Source organism: Lontra canadensis, unplaced genomic scaffold (assembly GCF_010015895.1).
Source record: "Lontra canadensis isolate GAN:19392208 unplaced genomic scaffold, GSC_riverotter_1.0 scaffold28, whole genome shotgun sequence".
Classification (NCBI taxonomy): Eukaryota; Metazoa; Chordata; class Mammalia; order Carnivora; family Mustelidae; genus Lontra; species Lontra canadensis.
In genome coordinates, this window is record NW_022631022.1 from 12134471 (window position 1) to 12156724 (window position 22254).

The 22254-nt window shown below is 36.2% G+C and overlaps 1 protein-coding gene across 3 annotated transcripts in view; it reads left to right on the forward strand.

The window, feature by feature from the left end:
• RFX7 (regulatory factor X7) overlaps positions 1-22254 on the forward strand; it is a 136865-nt gene that overhangs the window by 57762 nt on the left and 56849 nt on the right. For all 3 annotated transcript variants that reach the window (XM_032864885.1, XM_032864886.1, XM_032864887.1), the window contains one exon: positions 2200-2233. In XM_032864885.1, the coding sequence (XP_032720776.1) occupies positions 2200-2233 (34 nt within the window). The remainder of the gene's footprint in view (positions 1-2199; positions 2234-22254) is intronic.

The following is a 22254-nucleotide window of genomic DNA, read 5'->3' on the forward strand; positions in this document are numbered from 1 at the left end:
AGCTGTGGTTTAAAAAATAATTACATTTTCAGTTTCCTATTAATTTCTCTAAAAACCATTTTTTTAAGTGGTCCCAGTATAGGGGGCTGAATGTATTTTTGTCATTTATTCATTTAACAGATTTTTTTGAACATCTAACATGTGCCAGATGATAATAACGGCCATGAGCAAAACAAACAAAGCTTGCTTTCATGGAGTTTAAATTCTAGTCAAGGAAGATAGCCAGTAAACAAATAAATTAATAAAAATATAAAATGGGCTCAGTTGGTTAAGTGTCTGCCTTCAGCTCAGGACATGATCCCAAGGTCCTGGGATTGAGTTCTGCATCAGGCTCCTGGCTCAACAGGGAGTGTACTTCTCCCTCTGCTCCTCCCCCTACTCATTTTCTCTCTCCTCTCTCATTCTCTCTCAAATGAATAAATAAAATCTTTAAAAATATATATAAAATGATTGGTGGTAAGTGCAATAATGAGAAGCAAAGCAGAGCAAGAAGGATAGAATGATGTGGAATATTTTATATGGGAAAGTCAGGGAAGAACTATCTGTAAAATATAACATCTTGCAAAGTCATGAAGAAAATGAACAGGTAAGTTATATGGGAGAAGAATCTTAGAGGCTGGCAGAAAAAACCCGTACAAAGGCTTTGCTCTTGCCTTGAGAGGAGCACGGAGGCTAATGTGGCAGGAGCTGAATGAATGAAGAACAGAGAAATAGTAAGAGATAAGAATGGAAAGATAGCAGAAGGCTGGGTCATGCAGGACTTTATTGGCTATGATCAAGACTGGAGCAGAAGTCTAATGTGGTTTGGACAAAGAATCACTCTGGCCACTTTGTTCAGAATAGCCGACAGAGTTAGTTGGGGGTGGCTGCGGGAGACCAGTTAGGTTGCTGCAACACTTTAGACAGGAAATGGAGGGGGGGTTTGTTTTTAAGAAGGTGGTGAACAGTGGTTGGATTCTTGATGCATTACTTTTTAGGAGCAATTCTTAATCGATACTCTTTTACCTCAGGGAAACTGGGAGTTACTCAGAGAGAAAAAAATAGACTTTAGCTGCTAATGAATGAGTTATAAGCTATACAAACGATCCCAAAAGACTTAAAAACCTTTGAAAAGTCTTCTGTGGGATTGTGGGAAGGGGATTTCATTTCCTCTTAAGTGGAGGTATCATTTGCTTTTCTTGTTCCTTTTAGTCATTCTGATCTTTGCAGTTGAACTTAATCCAGTTATACTTTGTTCTTTAAAAATGAAATTTGAGATCTAAGTACAAATGAAAAGTTTTGAGGTTATTGATTGTATTAATCAATACAAATGAGTTCTAAATGTTGATTTTTACTTTAATTGTATAGATATATATACAGAGGCAAATAACCAAACTTTCTGACACTTGTTTGCCCTAGAACCTTTTATGAAAGATAATTTGGTTTGTAGCATCTTTTAAGATATAAACTATCTCTGAACTTACACATTATTTCATTGCATTTATACTTTAATGTGTTATAACAAAATCCAGGTGATGGTTTAATTGTTTTATACTGGCTTCATTTGTATTATATATTAATAGTTCACTTATTCAGTAATTCACTTTGGTTGATCAAATTAATCAATTGGTAAATTGATATATAGTCGCTTTTTTGGGTTATTTCTAAATGTATTCTCCCCTTCCAGTTCATTATCATATCAGTTATGTTTAGGGATTCCTTTCCCTAGCCTGTGTGGGAGTGTGTGCGCACATGTACATATCTGAGAGGGAGGGAGGGAGGAGACAATCTACTTTATAGCAAGTCTTTAGAACTACAGATTATATTACACCATTATGGCTTTTAAATGCTAAACAAATTATTTTCCAGAGTGGCAGGCATACACTAAAAATTGTAATTCATTATAAAGTCTGTGTCCTATTTCTTTGTATAATACTTAACCTGCATTTTAATGTATCTCTAAAAACTTAGTTGTTTATTCAAAGCTTCTGTTAAAATGATACAGTGTAACAACAGTAAGTTGGTTCTATGTAGCAGGTAACTTAGAAGATGTTCTCATCATGCTTAAGGACTAAATTTAGTGCAGTGAATGGGAATAGATGTTTGTTTGGCTTTGTGAAAAATGCAGTTTTAAGGTATGATGCTAATCTTAAAAGGAATTTTATTATTTTAAACATTTAATTTATCATTTTTATTAACTTAACTTTCTTTTTCTTTTAGCAAAACTGTACAATCTAAAGTGGACTGCATTTTGGTAAGTAAAATGAGTAATCTTCAAGTTCTTCTGTAATAAGGTTTTTACCACTGTATAAAATATATTATCCTTGAGTAAATATTTATTGTAAATATCTCAATTTTAGAGAATAAAATTTGATATTGAATTACAACCCTAAGGGTGAATTAGGTATAAGCTATCTACTTTGCTATATCTCATCAATAATGAAATCACAGTCTGAGGTTATTGCATGTTTTTGAAACTTACTGGCGTTTTCTAAAGATCACTTATGCATTTAATAAAGTTCTTTCTTTTTCTTTTCTATTGACTGTAAGAATTTGTTGAAGGAAAAGATTTAAGATGTTTGATGGGTTAGTTTTTTTTGATAGCATATTGTTCATATTTAGGTTCCTAGAATTTAGGAATTAAAGCCACAATAATAGTTCTAATTTATGTTGTACTGAATAGAACTTTTAAAAATTGTATTTAAATGGGAGCTTTTTAAAATGCTTTATGCTGTTAAGACCTAGGAAGGTAGTAATTGGGGATGGAGGGGTGCTTTGACCCCAATCCCCAGAGGATATTCTTGATATCCCAGTTCTCAAGAGTCTCATTGTTTGTCCCTCAGAAGTTACTGCATATTGCATTCTTTTCAATACCCAAGATAGTGTTGGAGGATTATTCAGCTTTTGAGGCAGAAGACTAGTACAATTTTTAAGATAGGACATTTATTAAATATTAAATAAGAAAAAGGCTTTTAAATCTTTCAAGTTCAGAATTGTTTCTATTTTAGCATGAGGTCTGAAGTTATGTGTATTTGATGAAGAAGATAGTAAGATTTCTATCCTCATGAACCTTACAGTTTATTGAATAAGGTAGATATTAGATGAATAGTCAAATAAATGAGCATTATAATGGTAGGTAATGATAAATGCTATTATGAAATTTTTTTTAAAGATTTTATTTATTTATTTGACAGAGAGAGATCACAAGTAGGCAGAGAGGCAGGCAGAGAGAGAGGAGGAAGCAGGCTCCCTGCTGAGCAGAGAGCCCGATGCGGGGCTCGATCCCAGGACCCTGGGATCATGACCTGAGCCGAAGGCAGAGGCTTAGCCCTCTGAGCCACCCAGGTGCCCCCTATTATGAAATTTTTAAAGGTAAAGGCAAACAAGTGTTGGTGGGTAGGGTAGGGCAGGCAAGTGATGGTGGGTAGGTTGGATGATTAGGAAAAACCTCTTTGAGAAAGTGGCATTTGAAGGGAGACTTGAATAATTAGAACCCAACCTTGTGTGATGAGTTGCCTGTAACATTGACTAGGCAGAGGGGAAGAAGAAGTACAAAGATTCAGAAGCAGGAATGAGTTGGGGATATTTACAGAATACAAAGAAAGCAGTGTCGCTGCATCTTATAGAAGAGAGAGAGAATGATAGAAGAAAAGTTCAGGTAGGGAGAAATTTTTGTAGGATTTATTTAGCTATGGCAAATAGTATGGATTTCATTCTAAGTGTATGGAGAGCCAATTAAAAGGTTTTAAGTAGAATAGTATGACCCAGTTGTTTTTAAACACCCTGGTTGTTGTTGAGAAATGGGCTGGTCTCGGGGGATGAGTGTAAGCAGGAAAACCATTTAGGGTATGGGGAAGTCCAATGAAAATTCAAGGCTCTTGCTTACATGATGGCAGTGGAAGATGGAAAAAAGCAGATAGATGGATTCAAGGCTTATTTTGGATATAAAGCTAATTGGCCTTCCTTGCTGATGCATTGAATGTGCAAGGAGAAACAAAAAAGGAATCAAGGATAATTCCTTTTTGTTCCAAAAGATTTCCTTGAGATTTCTTATAAAACAGGTTTGCTTGTAATGAATTCTCTTGGTCTTTATCTGTGAATGTCTTTATTTGCCTTCAGTTTTGAAGAATAGTTTTGCTGGAAATAGAATTTTTGATCAAGAAGTTGTTTTCTTTCATCTCTTTGAGTATGTCATTCTGCTGCCCTTAGCCTTCGTTGTTTTCATATTTATGGTGAGTTGTTTTTCTCTAGTTGATATCAAGATTTGTTGAAATTCATTAACTTGCTTGTTCACCCACTTACTCTTGCTTTGACTATTATATGTATGATCACTTTGTGTTTATCCTACTTGGGATTTGCTGAGCTCACAAGTGTAGGTTATTTTGATTGGGGAAGTTTTTATCCATTATTTCTTCAAATATTTTTCTGTCCCTTGGATTCCCCTCTCCATCCAAAGCTTTCATGTTGAAATGATTTTAGTGTTATCCCTCCAATCTCTGAACCTTTTGTTCATTTTTTCTCTGATTATCTTTCTCTGTGTTCTGGTTTTTTGTCTTTGTTAAGATTCTGTGTATTTGATTCATTGTCATCATGTGTTCCCGTGTACACAAGCAGCCTCATCCTGGCAGTACTACTTTCCAAACCATGTGGAATAGGTCATGGGAGCAGCCCCTGGCAGGAGTGACAGACTTTGAACAGTTAATACTGAACTAAAGTTAAGTTTTTAATGACCAAATATTTCTTAACATGCCATTTGCCATTAGTTTCCAAAGCCCTTAAAATAGTTCTTTTTTGGCCATTTATACTATTTTATAGTTATTTCAATGGGAGGATTTGCTGACCTATTCATTTCAACTTTTCTAGATAACCTTCTCAAAAAGATTTTATCATATATTTTCTTATAAAAATTTTTATAATTTCAGCTTTTTCTATTAGGTCTTTTAACCATTTTGATTTAAATTTGTGTTTTGTCTGAGGTGAACTGCAATGTTTATCTTTTATCATACGACTGGATAATCCATTTTCCTAACACCGTTTACTGAAAATCCTACCCTTTCCCAGTCATTATGTGTGTATCTTTTTCTATACTCTTTTTCCCCATTAATTGCTATATCTTTCTTTATGACATCATCACATGTCTTGTTTATGGTAGCTTTGTAGAAAGTCTTATATCAGGTCTTATAATGATTCAGATTAATTTTAGCACTTCCATTCAGATTTTGGAATAAATTTGTCAATTTCTATAAAAAAAAACAAATCTACTGGGATTTTTTTATGGGGATTATGGTGATTTATAGATCAATTTGGGGTTGTTGATATCTTAATGAAAAATCTTTTAATCCATGAGCATGGTATATCTCCATATTAGTTGGGGCTTTCATAATTTTTCTCAGCAGTGTTTTGTAGTTTTCAGTGTATAGGTTTTATATATATTTTGCTCAGATTAGTCCTAAATATTTTTATGCTTTGGATGCTGTTGTGAATGGCATTTAAAAATACTTGTTATACAATGTTTTATTGCTAATACTTATATTGACCTTGAAGTCTGTAAATATGTTAAATTTACATAGTATATCTAGAAGTTTATATGTAGAGTCCTTTGGATTTTCTACCTGATAAGTTGTTCATAAATAAAGAAAAGTTTGATTGCATTTCATTTTAAACTTCTGTTTATTTATTTTACTCATCTCATTGCACTGCTAGGACCTTCAGGACACTGTTGAATAGAAATGGTATGAGTGGATTCCCTTCCCTTGTTCCCGGTCTTCGGGGAAAACCATTCATTCATTCATTCACTTTTTAATGTGATATTAACATTACCTTTTTCATGGATGCTCTTTTCAAACTGAGAATGTTCCTTTCTGTTCCCTATTCCTGAGAGGTTTTTTGTCAAATATATGTTGTATTTTATGAGATTATTTTTCTGCACTATCAAAATAGTCACATGATACTTCTTTATTCTGTTAACATGGTGAACTATACTGATGGACTTTCGCAAGTGAAAACAGTCTTTGAATTTCTGTGATAAGCTCTACATGATGCTTTATACTTTATGTGTTGCATGATACTTTTGTATATTGCTACATTGGATTTGCTATTTGTTACTGTTTTTGTGTTAATTAGGGCTTTGGATGTGCTTTTTTTCTTATAAAATCTTTTTCTGTTTTTGGTATCTGGATAATGTTGATTTCATTTAACGAGTTCAAAAGTGCTCTTCTCTTTTTTCTGAAGGAATTTATTTAAAATTAATATTTTTTCTTTAAGTGTTTCATAGATTTTACTAGTAAAACTGGGAAAGGTTTTAGTTACAAACTTAGTATTTTTCATTATTACAGAGCTATTTTGTTTCTTCTTGATACAGTTTTAGTATGTTAGTCTTTGAAGGAATTTGTTCATTTCTGCTATATTATTGAATTTGTTGTTATAACATTGCTTATAATATTTCCTTATTTTCTTCACTGTCTCTAGAATTTGTAGCAGTTATCTCTGATTCCTGATGAGGGACCTTTGTATTTTCTTTATCCTTGATCAGTTTAGCTAAAGGTTTAGTCATTTTATTGTTCTTTTCATATGAATTGAGTTTGGCTTCATTGATTTTTCTCTTGTTTATCGGTTTTACATTTTGTTTCTCTTCTAGTAAGTGTTACTTCTTTCCCTCTGTTTACCTGGGTTTTAATTTATTCTTATTTTTCTAGCTCCTTAATATGGAAACTTCAAATGTTTTTTCTTTCCTATGGTAAGCATTTTTAATGCTATAAATTGGCCTCTAAGCACTGGTTTAGCTGCATTCCATAAATTCTTATGTAGTGTTTTCATTATCATTCGATTATTTTTTTTTCTATTGTCCATTCTGATTTATCCTTGTACCCATGGAACACTTAGATAAATCTTGATCAATTTCCAAATAGTTGAGTATTTATCAAAACTTGTTTATTTTGGGGGTGCCTGGATGGCTCAGTTGGTTAAGCATCTGCCTTCAGCTCAGGTCATGATCTCAGGGGATTGAGCCCTATGTCAGCCTCCCTGCTCAGTGGGGACTCTACTTCTCCCTCTCCAACTTACCCCCCCATTCCTACTTTTTCTCTCTCTCTCAAATAAAGAAAATCTTTTAAAAAAATTGTGTATTGTCTGTATTTGTGAATGTTTTGTATATACTTGAAAAGAATATATATTCACCTGTCATTGGATGGAATGTTCTTTATCCAAAAATTAGGTCCAGTTGATTATTGTTTTTAAAGACATGTTTATTTTTTCCCCCTTATTTCAGTAACAGAAAGGAGTGCTAAAATGTCTCTCTTGTGATCATTAACTTTTTTTTTTCTTTCTGATTCTGCCAGGTTTTGCTTCATGTATTAAAAATACTATTAGTAGCATAGGGACGCCTGGGTAGCTCAGTTGGTTAAGAGACTGGCTTCAGCTCAGGTCACGATCCTGGAGTCCCAGGATCGAGTTTGGCATTGGGCTCCCCACTCAGCGGTGAGTCTCCTTCTCCCTCTGATCCACCCCCCTCTCATGCTCTCTCTCTCGTAGATAAATAAATAAATATATAAAATCTTTTAAAAAATAAGTAAGAATATTATTAGGAACATATAAAATCTTTTAAAAAATAAGTAAGAATATTATTAGGAGCATAAATATGTAGGATTATTATTTTTTCTTTTTGAATTGGTTCATTTATTATTATGCTAGTTCCATTTTTATCTCTGGTAGTATTTTGCATTGAAGTCTGATTTGTCTAATATTAGCATAGCCCCTCCATCTTATAATTAGTGTTTGCTTGTATGATATATCTTTTTCTGTACTTTCACTTTTAAGCATTCTAGGTCTTTATAAAGTGTTTTGTTGTTATTGATGACATCGTATACTTGTGTCTTTCTTATCCAGTCTGACAAGCTTTATCTTGTTCTTACTTGTATGGTTGAGTTTACACCTAAGATTTTGCCATTTATTTTCTTGTAGGTCTACTGTTAATTCTCCTAGTTTTAGTTCATCTGAAAAAAGTGTTTAATTGCCTTTCATTTCAAAGGACATATTTTTTTTGCCTCACCATAACACATACCCTCCCCAGTGTCCATCATTCAGCCACCCCATCCCTCCAATACCCCTCCTCTCCAGCAACCCTCAGTTTGTTTCCTGAGATTAAGAGACTCTTATGGTTTGTCTCCCTTTCTGCTTTCATCTTGTTTCATTTTTTTCCCTCCCTTCCCCTACAATACTCTGTCTTGTTTCTCAAATTCCTAATACAGTGAGATCATATGATATTTGTCTTTCTCTGATTGGCTTATTTCACTTAGTGTAATACCCTCTAGTTCCATCCATGTTATGGGAATGGCAAGATTTGGGGGTTTTTTGATGGCTACATGGTATTCCATTGTATATATACACCACATCATCTTTGTCCATTCATCTGTCGATGGACATCTAGGCTATTTCCATAGTTTGGCTATTGTGGACATTGCTGCTATAAACATTCGGGTGCACGTGCCCCTTTGGATCATTACATTTGGGTAAATACCTAGTGATGCAATTGCTGGGTCATAGGGAGGATCTATTTTGAGATTTTTTTCAGGAGCCTCCATGCTGTTTTCCAGAGTGGCTACACCAGCTTGCATTCCAACCAACAGTGCAGGAGGGTTACCCTTTCTCCACATCCTCACCTGTCATTTCCTGGGTGGTTAATTTTTACCATTCTGACTGGTGTGAGGAAGTATCTCATTGTGATTTTGATTTGTGTTTCCCTGATGCTGAGTGATGTTGAGCACTTTTTCATGTGTCTGTTGGCCATTTGGATGTCTTTGCAGAAATGTCTGTTCATGTCTTCTGCCCATTTCTTGATTGGATTATTTGTTCTGTGGGTTTGTTCTTTGAGTTTGATTATTTGTTCTTTGGGTATTGGTCTTTGGGTTTGATAAGTTCTTTATAGATTTTTGGAAACTAGCCCTTTATCTAATACATCAGTTGCAAATATCTTGTCCCATTCTGTTGGTTGTCTTTTGGTTTTGTTGACTGTTTCCTTTGCTGTGCAAAAGCTTTTGATCTTAATGAAGTCCCAGTAATTCATTTTTGCCCTTGTTTTCCGTTTCTTTCTCTGGCACACAGCCCCATTTGAAGTCTCCAAATCCAGCAGATTCCTGCAGTGCACTCCTGTACTGCTCCTCCCAGTAGAGGAAGGGTGGAGGAGGTTTTCCCTGGATCTGCCACTTGTGCGGTTTCTGCTTAAAGAGTAGTGGCCCGACTATGCCTTGGATCACAGTTTATGTCAGCCCTGAGCTGAGACCCCACTCATCAGCTCCATCTCTGCAGCCAGCTTCCCTGCTCCAACACCTGGGTGCTCTTCCACACTCGGGCACCCCCTATCCTTCTGTGACCCTGAGGGTCCTGAGACCACACTGACCCAGCAAGGATTCCACGCCCCACTTAGCCACTGGAGCAATGTCCCTCCACAGAGCAGACTTCTAAAAGGTCTGATTTTGTGCTCCTCTGCTCTCTCACTTGCTGGGAGCCAGCCCCTTCCCCCAGTCTGTCTTCCCATATATCACCTCGGATTTACTTCTCTCCACATTCTACCTTCCAGAAGATGGTTGCTTTTCTGTTCATAGAATTGCTGCTATTCTTCTCTTTGGTCTCCTGCTGAGTTTGTAGGTGTTCAGAATGGTTTGATAACTAGCTGAATTCCAGGGACTAGACTAAATTTAGGTCTCCTACTCCTCTGCCATCTTGCTTCAAAAGGCATTTTTGATACAGAATTCTAGTTCTTTCAGCATTTTAGCAGTGGCAGTCCACTTTCTTCTGGCTTACATAGTTTCCATTGGAAAGTGTGTAGTTAATCTTGTTTCCCACATTCTTGTATAATACATTCCTATTTTTTTCCTCTCCTTTGACTTCTTGTAAAATTATTAGTGGTTTTCAGCAGTGCTATTATAATAGCCTTAGTATGATTTCTTTTGTTTCTGTCCCGCTTGTGGTTCATTGAGCTCCTCAAACCTGTGAGTTTTTATTTTTCACCAATTTGCAAAAAAATTCCTAGCCTTTTAAATATTCTTCTTCATTGCCATCCTGGGACTCCAAGTAAGTCACGAAGGCTATGCTTAGTTATTTTTTTTCTCTTTTCACTTCACTTTGGGTAGGTTATATTTCTTTATTATCACATTTCCTAACATTTTTCATTGATTCTGTCTGTCTAATCTGCTGTAAATCCCATTGAGTGGATTATCTATTTTAGAGCCTGAATTTTTTAGGTCTAGAAATTCCACTTGAGCATTTTGTTTTGTTTTGTTTTGTTGTACATTTCTCAAGGGCCTCTTTTATGTCTCTGCCTAAGTCCTCTGCATTCTTCCTCTATTTGCCCATGTTGATCCCATCTACTTTGATGGTTTCAATTAATGTCAGTTAATTGAAATGCCCAAGTTAAGCTCCAGATTCATATATCCAACTAGTTAACAACTGACCAGTTTACCACTATGTCCCATAGTCACTTCAAACTCAGCTTTTCCAGAACCAATCTCACTGTGTCCATATTCTCTATCCCACATTCTAACCCTATCTGTATTAGTTCCCTAATGCTGCTATAATCAATTACTATAAACTTAGTTGCTTAAAACAACACATATTTATGACAGCTTTGTAGGTCAGCAGTCTGACATGGTCTCACTAGGAAAAAGTGAAAGTATCAGTATAGCTATGTTCCTTTTGAAGGCTGTAGGAGGGCATCTGTTACCTTGCCTTTTCTAGCTTTTAACGACTGTATCTTCAAAGCCAGTGATGGCTGCTCAGGTCTATCTTCCACTGTGTTACCCTGACACTTCCCTTTTTTTGTAGTCAAAGCTCCCTCAGCCTCCCTCTTATCTGGACACTTGTGATTACACTGGGCATTTTGCATAATCCAGGATAATCTCTCCATCTCAAGGTCATTAATCATATCTGTAAAGTCCCTTTTGCCATAGAAGGTAACACATTTACAGGTTCCAGGGATTAGAGGTTTAGGACATGAACATCTTGGAGGACCATTATACTTTCTACCTACCATACTGTCTTAGTGGATGTACTCACTCATCCATCTTAAAAACCTGATAATAATTCTTGACTTCATTCTTTTCCTCAGCCTACCTCATATCTAGTCAATCACTGGGTCCTATCAATTCTGCCTCCTTAATCGCTCCATTTTTGTCTGTCCCTACTGCTCCTGCATTATTCTGGATCACCATGCTTGTTGGAAATACTGCAGCTATTCCTTTGCTTCTAGACTTTCCACTTTCATTCCATTCTCCACAGCACCATTACCTAATCAGCTTTCTAAAGGGGCTTCTGGGTGGCTCAGATGGTTAAGCATCTGCCTTTGGCTCAGGTCATGATTTCTGAGCTGTAGGATTGAGCCCTGTTTCAGGCTCCCTTCTCGGTGGAGAGTCTGCTTCTTCCTTTCCCTTTGCCTCTCCCCACTTCGCATGCTCTTGCTCTTGCTCTTGCTCTCTCTCTCTCTTAAAAGAATAAATAAAATCTTTTTTTGAAAAATCAGCTCTAATAAAATGTGCATCTGTTTATTTTACACCCTTGCTTCAAACCTCTCACTGGCTCCCCATTATTCTGTCTTAGGCTTGGGACACCTTTTGTACTCAGGCCTTACTCTTGTTTAATCTTACGATTCTCCACTCCATCCATAGGCTATCATTAAGCTGTAGTGAATTGTTGTAAAATAAGAGAATATGTTTTCTCTCTAGCACTGTGCATTAAAACGTGGCTAGTGAACACTTAAAATGTGACTAATGTGACTGAGGAACTGAACCTTTATTCCATTTTAATTAATTTCAAGTTAAATAGCCACGTGTGGCTAGTGGCAACCAGTTTGCATAGTGTAGGTCTAAAGCAGTGGTTCTCAGCCAGAGGCATTTTTGCCCCCTTTGGGACATTTGACAATATATGGAGACATTTTTTATTTTCATACGCAGGGTGTGTGATCAGCATCAAGTGGGTAGAAGACAAAGCTGTTTAAACATTCTACAAAACACAGGACATCACCTCATAACAGTCTTATTATCCCAAAATTGTCAGTAGTGATGAAGTTGAGAAACTGTGGTCTAGGCAGTTTCTTCTTTTTGATATTTCTTTTTCTTTCTACTGGCTATCCCTACTTATATTTTAAGATACATTTTAGATATCACCCCCTCTGGAATGGCATCTTTGATTTCTCGGGTCTGAGTTTGATACATCTTCTGTCCTATATTAACCTGTGCTTAATTACCTTTCTTGGTATTATGTAGTCACCTCTAAGATCATTATAATAAGCACTTTTTATTTGTTCTTACCCTCTTTAGTATAAGAACCTATTCATTGGAATATGATTCAAAGGTACATGAAGATGATCAATATATATTTGTTAAGTGTGTGAGTATCAATTATTAAACATTGCAATTTAAAATATAAAGAAGGGTTGCTACCTTCAATTTAGGCCTTTTAGACACTTTACACTTGCTAAAATATTTGAGTTTATTTTTTGGAATTACTTCACAGTTTACCAGTAAGAACAGAAACTTGTTTCATTCCTTGAGAGGAACAGAACTTTTTTGTCTGACATTCTCCCCTTTTCCCTTGTTTACTCTGCTTTACATATACCTCTTCCTTCCATCCTTTCCTATTACGAGATAACCAGCCTGAACCATCACCACTCTAATCCATGGAGTACAGATGGGGAACTAAAACTTAGTGCATAGATGCAGGAAGGATTTAAAGTGAGTGAAGTGGAACCAAGAGGCCAAAAACTAAGGAAACTGATGAGCAGTATAGCAAAATTGCTCAGAGTTAAGGCTATAGAATGAAATAGGCCTGAGTTTGAATCCTTGCCCTAGCCATTATTACCATTACTGTTTGGTTTTGGACAATATTTACCTAATTCGCTTTTGTAAAAAAGGACATAATAATAGTGACTAACCCACTGAGTTGTTGAGAATATTAAGTGAAATAATTAGTGTAAATACAGTGCCTGGCACATAGTAAGCACATATGGCAGCTTTAGTTGAAGATGTTATATGTGTAAATTGACAACGTGGTTATAATTGACTTAAATTACCATAAATTTGTTTCAAGAAGTCTAAACATTAGTCAAAGACACGTTTTATGTTCATCATCACAGAACATACCATTTAAGAATGAATGCTCCCCATATGGAACCACTGAGAGGAGAGTATTGAATCCCTGAAACATAGTGAATGGAGGATGGAAAAGGTTGGGAATCTCCTGGCAAAAGCCATCCAAGAAGCCAGAAGGTGCATATTGTAGAACAGATGCCGATATCGACACTCCATACTCCCTCCTCCCCCGGGCCTTTGTAGATGCCGTTTCTTCTGCCAGCTGTGCCCTTCTCAAATTTTTCACTTGGATCACTCTTTCTCTTTCTTTTGGACTCAGCTCAGAAACCGTTCCAGAAAGTTTTGTTTTTCTACTAGCAATGCATTCAGATAACAGATAACAGCAGATAACAGAAAACTGAACTATTAGTGGCTTACAGGAATTTTTAAGAGTTTGTGTTGTCTAGCAAGTCCAAAGTTAGGCATTCTAGAGTGGTGCTCACCAATGCCACCAGAGTCCTAGGCTCTTTCTTTTTTGCTGTATCATCTTTTACCCATTCACATCATCGATGGCTACTGCACTTATATGCCTTTATCCAAATGGTGAGGCAGGAAGAAGGGAGGAAGGGCAATAGGGCCTTCTAGAGAAGCTGTTTTTATTTTAAGATATTTGTTTCTATTCTGAAAACCCACTTCAGAACCTTCCATTTCCAGAGTAATGTCACTTGGATACTCCCAGCTATGCAAAAACTAGAACATAGAGGGGTTTTTTGTTTTGTAGCCTCTATACCAGAGAAAGACAAAGAAGAATATACACACATACATAATACAAGTTCAGCCTATCTGCCTTCTCATGTTAAGGGCCCCTCTTTTCATGCACCCTGTAAAATGTTCTGTGCTCGTATTAAAGCTCTCACCACATAGTATGCTAATCACCAGATTAATTTGTTTTCTTCTCCAAAAATAAGATTTTGTAAGTAAAGACTGTCTTGTGGTCTTTATATCCTCAGTGTTTAGCACAGTGTGTAGTATCTGGAATATACTCAGTAAACACTTCCTGAATGATTATTCACAAGCAATAATTATCAAATAGAATGTATAATATGTATATAATGTCCCCACACAGAGAGTTCCTTTTATTTGTTGTTGTTGTTATAGTATTTATTGAGTATTTATTACCAGATGCCAGACAAGTACTTTACATGTTTTATCATTCAGTCCGCTTAATTTGCCTCATCTGTTTTCATCTTCATTTTCCAGATAAAGAAGCAGGCTCGGATTGTTAAGTAATTTGCCCAAGGTCGTAAAACTTGATAATTGGTAGAATTAGACTTTTAATCTAGGTAGTCTGACTCCAGATCCCAGGCGTTTAAAAACTGTGATACACTATTTCATTTTTTAAAGCATCTGAAATATGAGTTTATATGTGAATTTTTAAAATTTCTGTTTTATTATAACCAAGAAGATGTTTCTGAAAATTATTTTCTAACTTTAAAATAAATCTGAAATGAGGAAATTAAAAGCTAATTTCATTATCTTACTAAATTTAAGTAGCCAGTAATTGTAAATGCAATTTAATTTTTTTTTTTTTAATTTATTTGACAGACAGATCACAAGTAGTCAGAGAGGCAGGCAGAGAGAGACAGGAGGAGGAGGCAGGCTCCCCGCTGAGCGGAGAGCCCGACGCGGGACTCGATCCCAGGACCCTGAGATCATGACCAGAGCCGAAGGCAGAGGCTTTAACCACTGAGCCACCCAGGCGCCCCATAAATGCAATTTAATTTTTGCATGCAGCGTGTTTGAATGCCCTTTAAAGAATTTCGGACATGCTTACTAAGACAAAATAGCTAAAATTATTCTAATTATTTACATCAATTATGATTGTGAAAGCTGTGACACTATGAAATATAGAAGTGAAAAATATAAAATTGTATCTGTGCTATTTTTAAAGTCCAGCATTTTGCCTGTTTAAAAACAAATGAAAATATTTGTAGTGGTATAATTGTGAATAAAACTTTTCGTTAATGTTTGAATGTTTTTGCAGTGAAAACAGTTGATTTTTACTTTAATAATAGCAAATATATCTTAAACTAAATTTCTCATGAGTTACAGCACTTTTAGATCCATAATGTCATTATACGTTTGTAAAGCTGATCCAGTTATATTTCTACAACCAATATAATAGTCGAGGTAAAATCTTACCCTTGATATATACCCAATACCAGTGGATTAGCTAGACCCCAGCAGAATTTGAAAGCTATTCAGTCCATATTGCTTGGTCACCTTAGTTCAGTTAAATGGGACTACCTGACAGCTGTAGGAAGTCCTAAAATATGAGAGAAATAACCATGAGTTTTTTGGTGTAGAAAAGACCTTGTTTGGTTAGAGTCAATCACAGCAGGCTGGGAAATAATAGTTCATGTTTCCCACAATATGGTCCTTTGAAGAATAGTTCCATAAGATGTTAATATGTTACACAAAAAGTTCCAAAAGTCAAAAATGTTTCATGAACGTTGGATTAAAATGTGTCTTAAGAGCTATTAATATGCTGTTAGGGGCGCCTGGGTGGCTCAGTGGGTTAAAACCGCTGCCTTCGGCTCAGGTCACGATCCCAGGGTCCTGGGTTCGAGCCCCACGTCGGGCTCTCTGCTCGGCAGGGAGCCTGCTTCCCTTCCTCTCTCTCTCTGCCTGCCTCTCTGCCTACTTGTGATCTCTGTCTGTCAAATAAATAAATAAAATCTTTAAAAAAAAAGAGCTATTAATATGCTGTTAATATATCATGAATCTTAAGTACTCAGTGTGTACCAAATTTTTACCCTCTAAAACTTAACCTTGAAACTAGTTTTCTAGGCCACACTATTGAGGAAATGATTGGTAAAATCTATAGGCAATTTTCTAGAATAGAAAGAGAAATTATTTTTTTAAAAAAAAAGAAGAAAAAGAAGAAGAAGAAAGAGAAATTATTTTCCATATGTTATCATTCAGAATTACCAGAATATTGAGAACTTCCTATTTATGTTACTGTATTTTAGGCATTTGCACCACCAGGAAGCAATATTTCTACCAGTTCTAATGTTTAGGTCTCCTCAATAGTTAGTTCTGCTTTGAAATTATTAGAATTAATAATGATCAAAAGAGGCAGGGAAGGCTATATATTCTGGTTACTGTTAGGAAAGGCTAATGTAAATAGTAAACAACATTCAGTTTGTCAGGAAATCAGTTGAAAGCAAGAAGAAAAATATATGTCTCATAGACTTGGCAATTCAACAGCAATCCTGGTAAGAATATAAAATGGTAAGATTAGACAGTCTTTGCCTACCTTTCTTCTCATCAGTTTGAGAGATCAAAAGCTCACAACCAAGACTAAGGGAGGGTATTTTAAATCCCATTTGTGTCCATATTTTAAACTTCTCAGGAGGCGTATATGGCCTTACTTCTAGGGCTCTAACTGATCAACAGTCCCAAGAGAGGACTCTTATGTGTTGCCAGCAACTTCTCAGTCTAAAAAATGCTGCATTGATTGTCCCTTTTTTGGTGACTTAGCGTAACCTAACAAAGCACTTAGCCTTTGCTCTGCACTTAGGTCAAGTAAACTGACCTGGGCAAAATGTGAGTATGTCTAGAGTTCCTTGTCATCAATGAGTCAGGCTTCCTGACCTAAGTCTGCTCTACTGGGGTAGGGTTTTATTCATGGAAGTTGACCAAATGTGGGCTTTGTAGGATTATCATTAGGAAGAAGTGGAAAGTGATGTGAAATCACCAGAATACTATTCCTTTTGGGAGGGCTGGAGAAACCTGAAACTAGTTGACACATGCTATCATTTAAATTATTTGAGCAGTGAGGCACTTTCCTTCCAGGGGAGAACTCTGAGGAGGGTCCTTTTGCAAGAGAATAGAGCAGAAAACGTGAAGATGTGCGTTTGAATCTGTATTCAGTGTATCCTACGTTCTGAATATTGATTCAGTAATCCTTTAGAGACCACTCTCTATCACCCACTCTCATTGGAATAGTGTTTGTCCTCCCTAGGGAAATGAACAAAAATTAACAGCCTAGGGGGCGCCTGGGTGGCTCAGTTGGTTGAGTGACTGGCTCTTGATTTTGGCTCAGGTGGTGATCTCAGGTTCCTGGGATCCACCCACATTGGACTTCACACTCAGCGGGGTATCAGCTTCAGGATTCTCTCTCTGCCTCTGCTCCCCCTCTAACCCTGCTTGTCCTTGACCTTGTAGACCAGAGGAACTACTCTAGAGACCCACAGGTTAGATCTATTCCACAGAGGTGTTTTATTTGGCCCTCTTTGACATTTTTAAATTTTTGGATTGGTTGCCGTATTTCAAAATTGGGAGAGTTCACAGAAAAAAAGTTGTGTGTTTGGTTTCTCTTCAAAATTCGGGACACTTAAGTCCTTACTTCCACATGACAGCAGTTGGCTGGACTGACGTAGCAGTCATCTCTTTCCTTTTTTTTTTTTTTTTTAAAGATTTTATTTATTTATTTGACAGATCACAAGTAGGCAGAGAGGCAGGCGGAGAGAGGGGGAAGCAGGCTCCCCACTGAGCAGAGAGCCTGATGCGGGGCTCGATCCCAGGACACTGGGGTCATAACCTGAGCCGAAGGCAGAGGCTTAACCCACTGAGCCACCCAGGCACCCCAGCAGCCATCTCTTTCAAATATGACTTGAACTCTTCAGTCTCTCAATCCCCACCAGGCTTTTAGCTCCTCAACATAAGTATTTTTCTTCTCTATAGTCTACCTTAATCATTTGCATTATCTGGCTGGCATTTGGGTTTGTAACCTCTGTTTTAGATTCTTTTGGGTCAGTGTTCTTCTGAGAGTCATTCTTTACAGAGTTGAGGGAGCCACAGTAGTATGTATGAGGACAGATACTGAGAAGACAGCCTCTCTTTTTATCTCTCAGTAATGTGGACTCTCTTTACTGTCAGTTCTTGCCCTGGCTGGCCATTACAACAACTGTCAATAGAAAAGCAAAAGTAGGGTAAAACAAAGAATTATGGTAGCTCTTTTGAGTCTTTCCCATTTGACTAGTCATCATGCAAAACATTTTGTCTTCTTATTTCCAAATGAAACCTTCCCTTACCACTCTCATTTAATTTCCCTTCCCAGCACTTTTTCTTCATAGCGTTTATCATAATCATATAACATATGTTTTACTTTTAAATTTTGTTGATTGTCTTTCTCCTAGTATTAAGATTTAAGGTCATGCCTAAAGCATAGTAGATACTCAGTGCTGGATGAAAGAATGAATGTTCTCATTTAATTTTTAAACTTTTCAAGTCTGTCCCATGGTTAATGTCTTAGGTTAGAAGCCATTACTGCTGCAAAGATTGGACAGTAACTAAAAGATATGTGAAACATTAGAGTGTGGTTTGTCTCCTGCCTGAGAACCAGACCAGTGATGTTAGAGTTCTAAGATAGATGATACACTGCCAGGCATAATTTTGAGTAACTCACTCAAGGAATAATTTTTAAAGAAGAGGCACTTGTCCTCTCCTGCCCTCCAGAGATATGTAATATAATATGCCATTGAGGGGGCATATATGAAGTGTTTACAATTGGGAGACTTCTTCCTCCTTTCCCTCCTTTATGGGGCAAAGCATGCTTTCTCACCTCAGATCTTTGCTGAAATAAATGCTAAATGATGACCAATGTCAACTTACTCAGTCTTGATTAAAACTGAAAGTTTTGTTTGCAGTATCTAATTAAAATACATCGTAGCAGTGAAAAGCCCTTTTCATTGTTAGAATAGAAGATGGGGTTTATCTTGTGATGTGGCCCTACGGTTGCTGTTAGTGAGCAAAGACCTATTTCAGAATCCAATTTTTTCCTTTCAGTCACTTGGTGAAGAAGTGGGTAACTTTCAAAAGAAAGAGCATTTTTGTGTAGCATTTACTGGGGCAGGGAGGAAGACTTGACAAAAGGGCCTGATTTAAATAGCTGGTTTTGTTTTTTAGTATCATAAAGAGATAATCTATGGAGCCAGGCCATTTAGAGGATATTGAACCTTTTTCTTTTTTCTTTTTTTTTTTTTTACATTAATCATGAGTTACTTCATCTTCCCTTTGTATGGGAGGACAGTACAGTCATAATGTTTTGTTTTGTTTCGTTTTTCCTCCTGTTAGGGACTCAAGTGGACTAAATTGCCAGTAAGGCCCAAATCATGAGTTCTAGTAACTCTTCTCTCATAATTATCAAGAATGCCCTAACCATTGTCAGCTACCTTTCAGATTCATTTTATTGTCAAAAAGAAAAATAGGAAAGAATAATGGCAATCTCTTACCACTACCTGAAAGTAGCTCAATTTTCATTAATATCTTGGTATTCATAAGAATGGGATAATACACAAAAGTGTGGTCTGATAGAAAACAAATGAATTCTTATAGTAACGTGGTTTTTCTATCTTTGTATATTTTAAGTCATTTCAAACTTATATTCTGAAAAGTAAACTAGGCAAAACAAGGAGAGGTTACTAGGAATGGAAATACCAAGTATAGAACTGAAGGTTCCTCTTTCTGGCCTACACCTCTACTGAGACCTCACCTAAGTGATCCAGTTTAGTATTACGTGATCATATCATGGTCGCTTTTTCTAGAATTTAACTATGGGTAGGAGTGTTCTCCCTAGAGATGACTCTCCTCAATTCTATTTGAAAGTGACTCAAATCTATCACTTTATGTACCCTCTGCCTATTTGAACCCTTGTGCCTGCTATATGAATATTTTAACAATGCCCTTGTCTCAGCATTTTATTTGGTCTTTAGTCTTCTGGGCACTTACGTAGGCATGATTCTTGATACCATGTTATTATTTCAGTTTCAGCGATGCAGCTTCCTTCTTTATTATTAAGTCCTTAAAAAAAAAAAGTCTATTTTAAAGCATGTTCTTTAAGATGACCACTGTTAGATACAATTAGATGTTTCAGTGTCCATGGCAATCTCTTTAGCTTTTTTCTTCCATAAATTAATCTATTTCCAATTTTATTTGCGGAACTTTCCTAATATATTCCACAGAATCTACTGAGAAATACCTTACTTACCTGCCTTGCAGTGTGATTTCCCCACTGCTTCTGCTGCAGCCCTTCAGGGCATCTTGATGTCAGAATTTCTCAGCTAGATTGTAGTTGAGGCAACCTGACAGGGGTTTTTGTTTGTTAGTTTGTTTCAGATTGTCATGGATTCTTTAGATCACCCAGCAGAATTAGAAGAAAGTAAGAAGCAAAGTTAGGGTTTTACTGAAGTTTGTCAGCCTTGCTTGCTATTTTTAAAGCTGTCCCTTAGTAATTGATGTCTTTCAAATGGACTCAGATCACATTCTTAATCTCCGCGCAGAATATATTATGAAGAAAATTAAACCATTTTCATTTTATATCTAATTCAGTAGGTTTACAAATAGAGTAAATTCCCACAATAATACAAATATAATAAAAATTACTCTCCCCATTTGATTTATACTTTCTAGAACTGAGAATGGAAAAACAACTTCCTCTTACATTGCTTGTAGCAAGTAGCTCAAAAGAAAATCATACCCCATCCCCACCGTAGTTCTATCATAGCAGTTTAGGAAAGTGAAATTAAGAATTCTAAGCAGTAAGCATTGAAAATTAGAGTCCTCATATCTTGACCTTTTTCTCTGTCTTCCTTATTCAATCCTTTGGGAGGACAGCTTTCACAACTGCTGGGGCCTGAGAGAATATAATATCAGGTATGTTGATTGTTTCCATAAATTTAAAAAGGCTATAGAATAAGGTTCTACTTTTCCCACTTTTAGTCCTTCTGTCAATGTTGCTGGTGAAAAGGTCTTTTACTGCGGTGCTCCGGAATCAGTGTCACCTGAGGAGGAAAAAAAAATTAAATTTTTTTAAAGTTCTGTTTTTTGCTTTGTTTTTGTAGTTTATAAAATCAAACGCAAATTCAAGCATGACTATCCTATCAGTGTATATATGTTCCATCCATATATTGTTAACTGAAGAAACAGTCAAACTGAAGAATGTAGGTTTCTAGATTTTAAGCTTTAAGTTCTACATACAAATTTAAGTTAAAACTTTTTAAAAAGACTTTTTCTGATATCACTTTGATAAGTAAAGTTTAAAAGAACTAATTATGGATGTGATACCCTGGTTGTTCCTCTTCCACCAGAATTCAGTCACTGTCGACCTAGCCAGTTCTTTGAAGAGTATTTATACATTTCAATAGAAGAGTTTCAGCTTTTTCTGGAAATAAAGATAATGATCCTCAGATGTCAGTTCACCATGGATTTGCATAAAAGCTTCACAGTTGAGCCTTCAATTTGTTATAGTCTTTGTTAAGTATCAGCCCTTACCCGGGGGTCTTATTTGTGATCTTATTACAAACAAACGTGAATAACATCTGAGAGGGAAGTCTCATAACAGGAAACACATCACTATAGCAAAACTGATTTCAAATAGGAAAAACTCCTTTTTATTAACATTTGAGAAATTAATAGCGTAAACCCAATCCAAGATGGTCCCTCAAAACAGGACCAGATCTCTCCATTCAGACTACCTTATAACTATATTCCATGGCAATAAATACAAACCATCTGCTTGAAGGGCTTCAAGTTCTGGTAGTCACACATTTGAAATTCAGCCCGATCCTTGGCAGTCCATCCTGTTTATATTGGTAGTTAGAGGTAGATGTCTTGAGCATCCAAGCAGGAATGCTAAAAATAAACTCAGTTTTTGAAATACAGTATATTGTTTCAAGTATTTTTTATGATAGAAGACAGGTGGAAAGTTACACATTTCATTCCATATCCAGCCTAGGAAAAGCTTTTATTTCTGACCTATAATGCTTAAATTGATTTCTTTCTCTCTAGTAGCACAGTTGTTGTCAGAAGTAATTTCTAATTTCTATTTCATCTTGGTGGCTTAGGAGGGAATAGTATCTACCTTTTTCTGCATTCACCCTGTGGAAAGTTAGTGCTGGTGGAACATTGTCTTCAATAACTTAGGGGCAAGTGTGATGCTCATATATGAAATCTAGGAGCATTGTTCTGTGTACCTCCTAAGTTAGTGGAGGTCACCAGGCTAAAATATTTCCTACAAGACATCTTGCTTTTTCAAATAAAAGATTATGTACTTGTTGATAGAATTTAAATAATAAACTCTTCTACCAAAATCTCTTAAGCAGTTATATATTTCAGAATAATATTTATATAATAATATCTATCATATATAAAT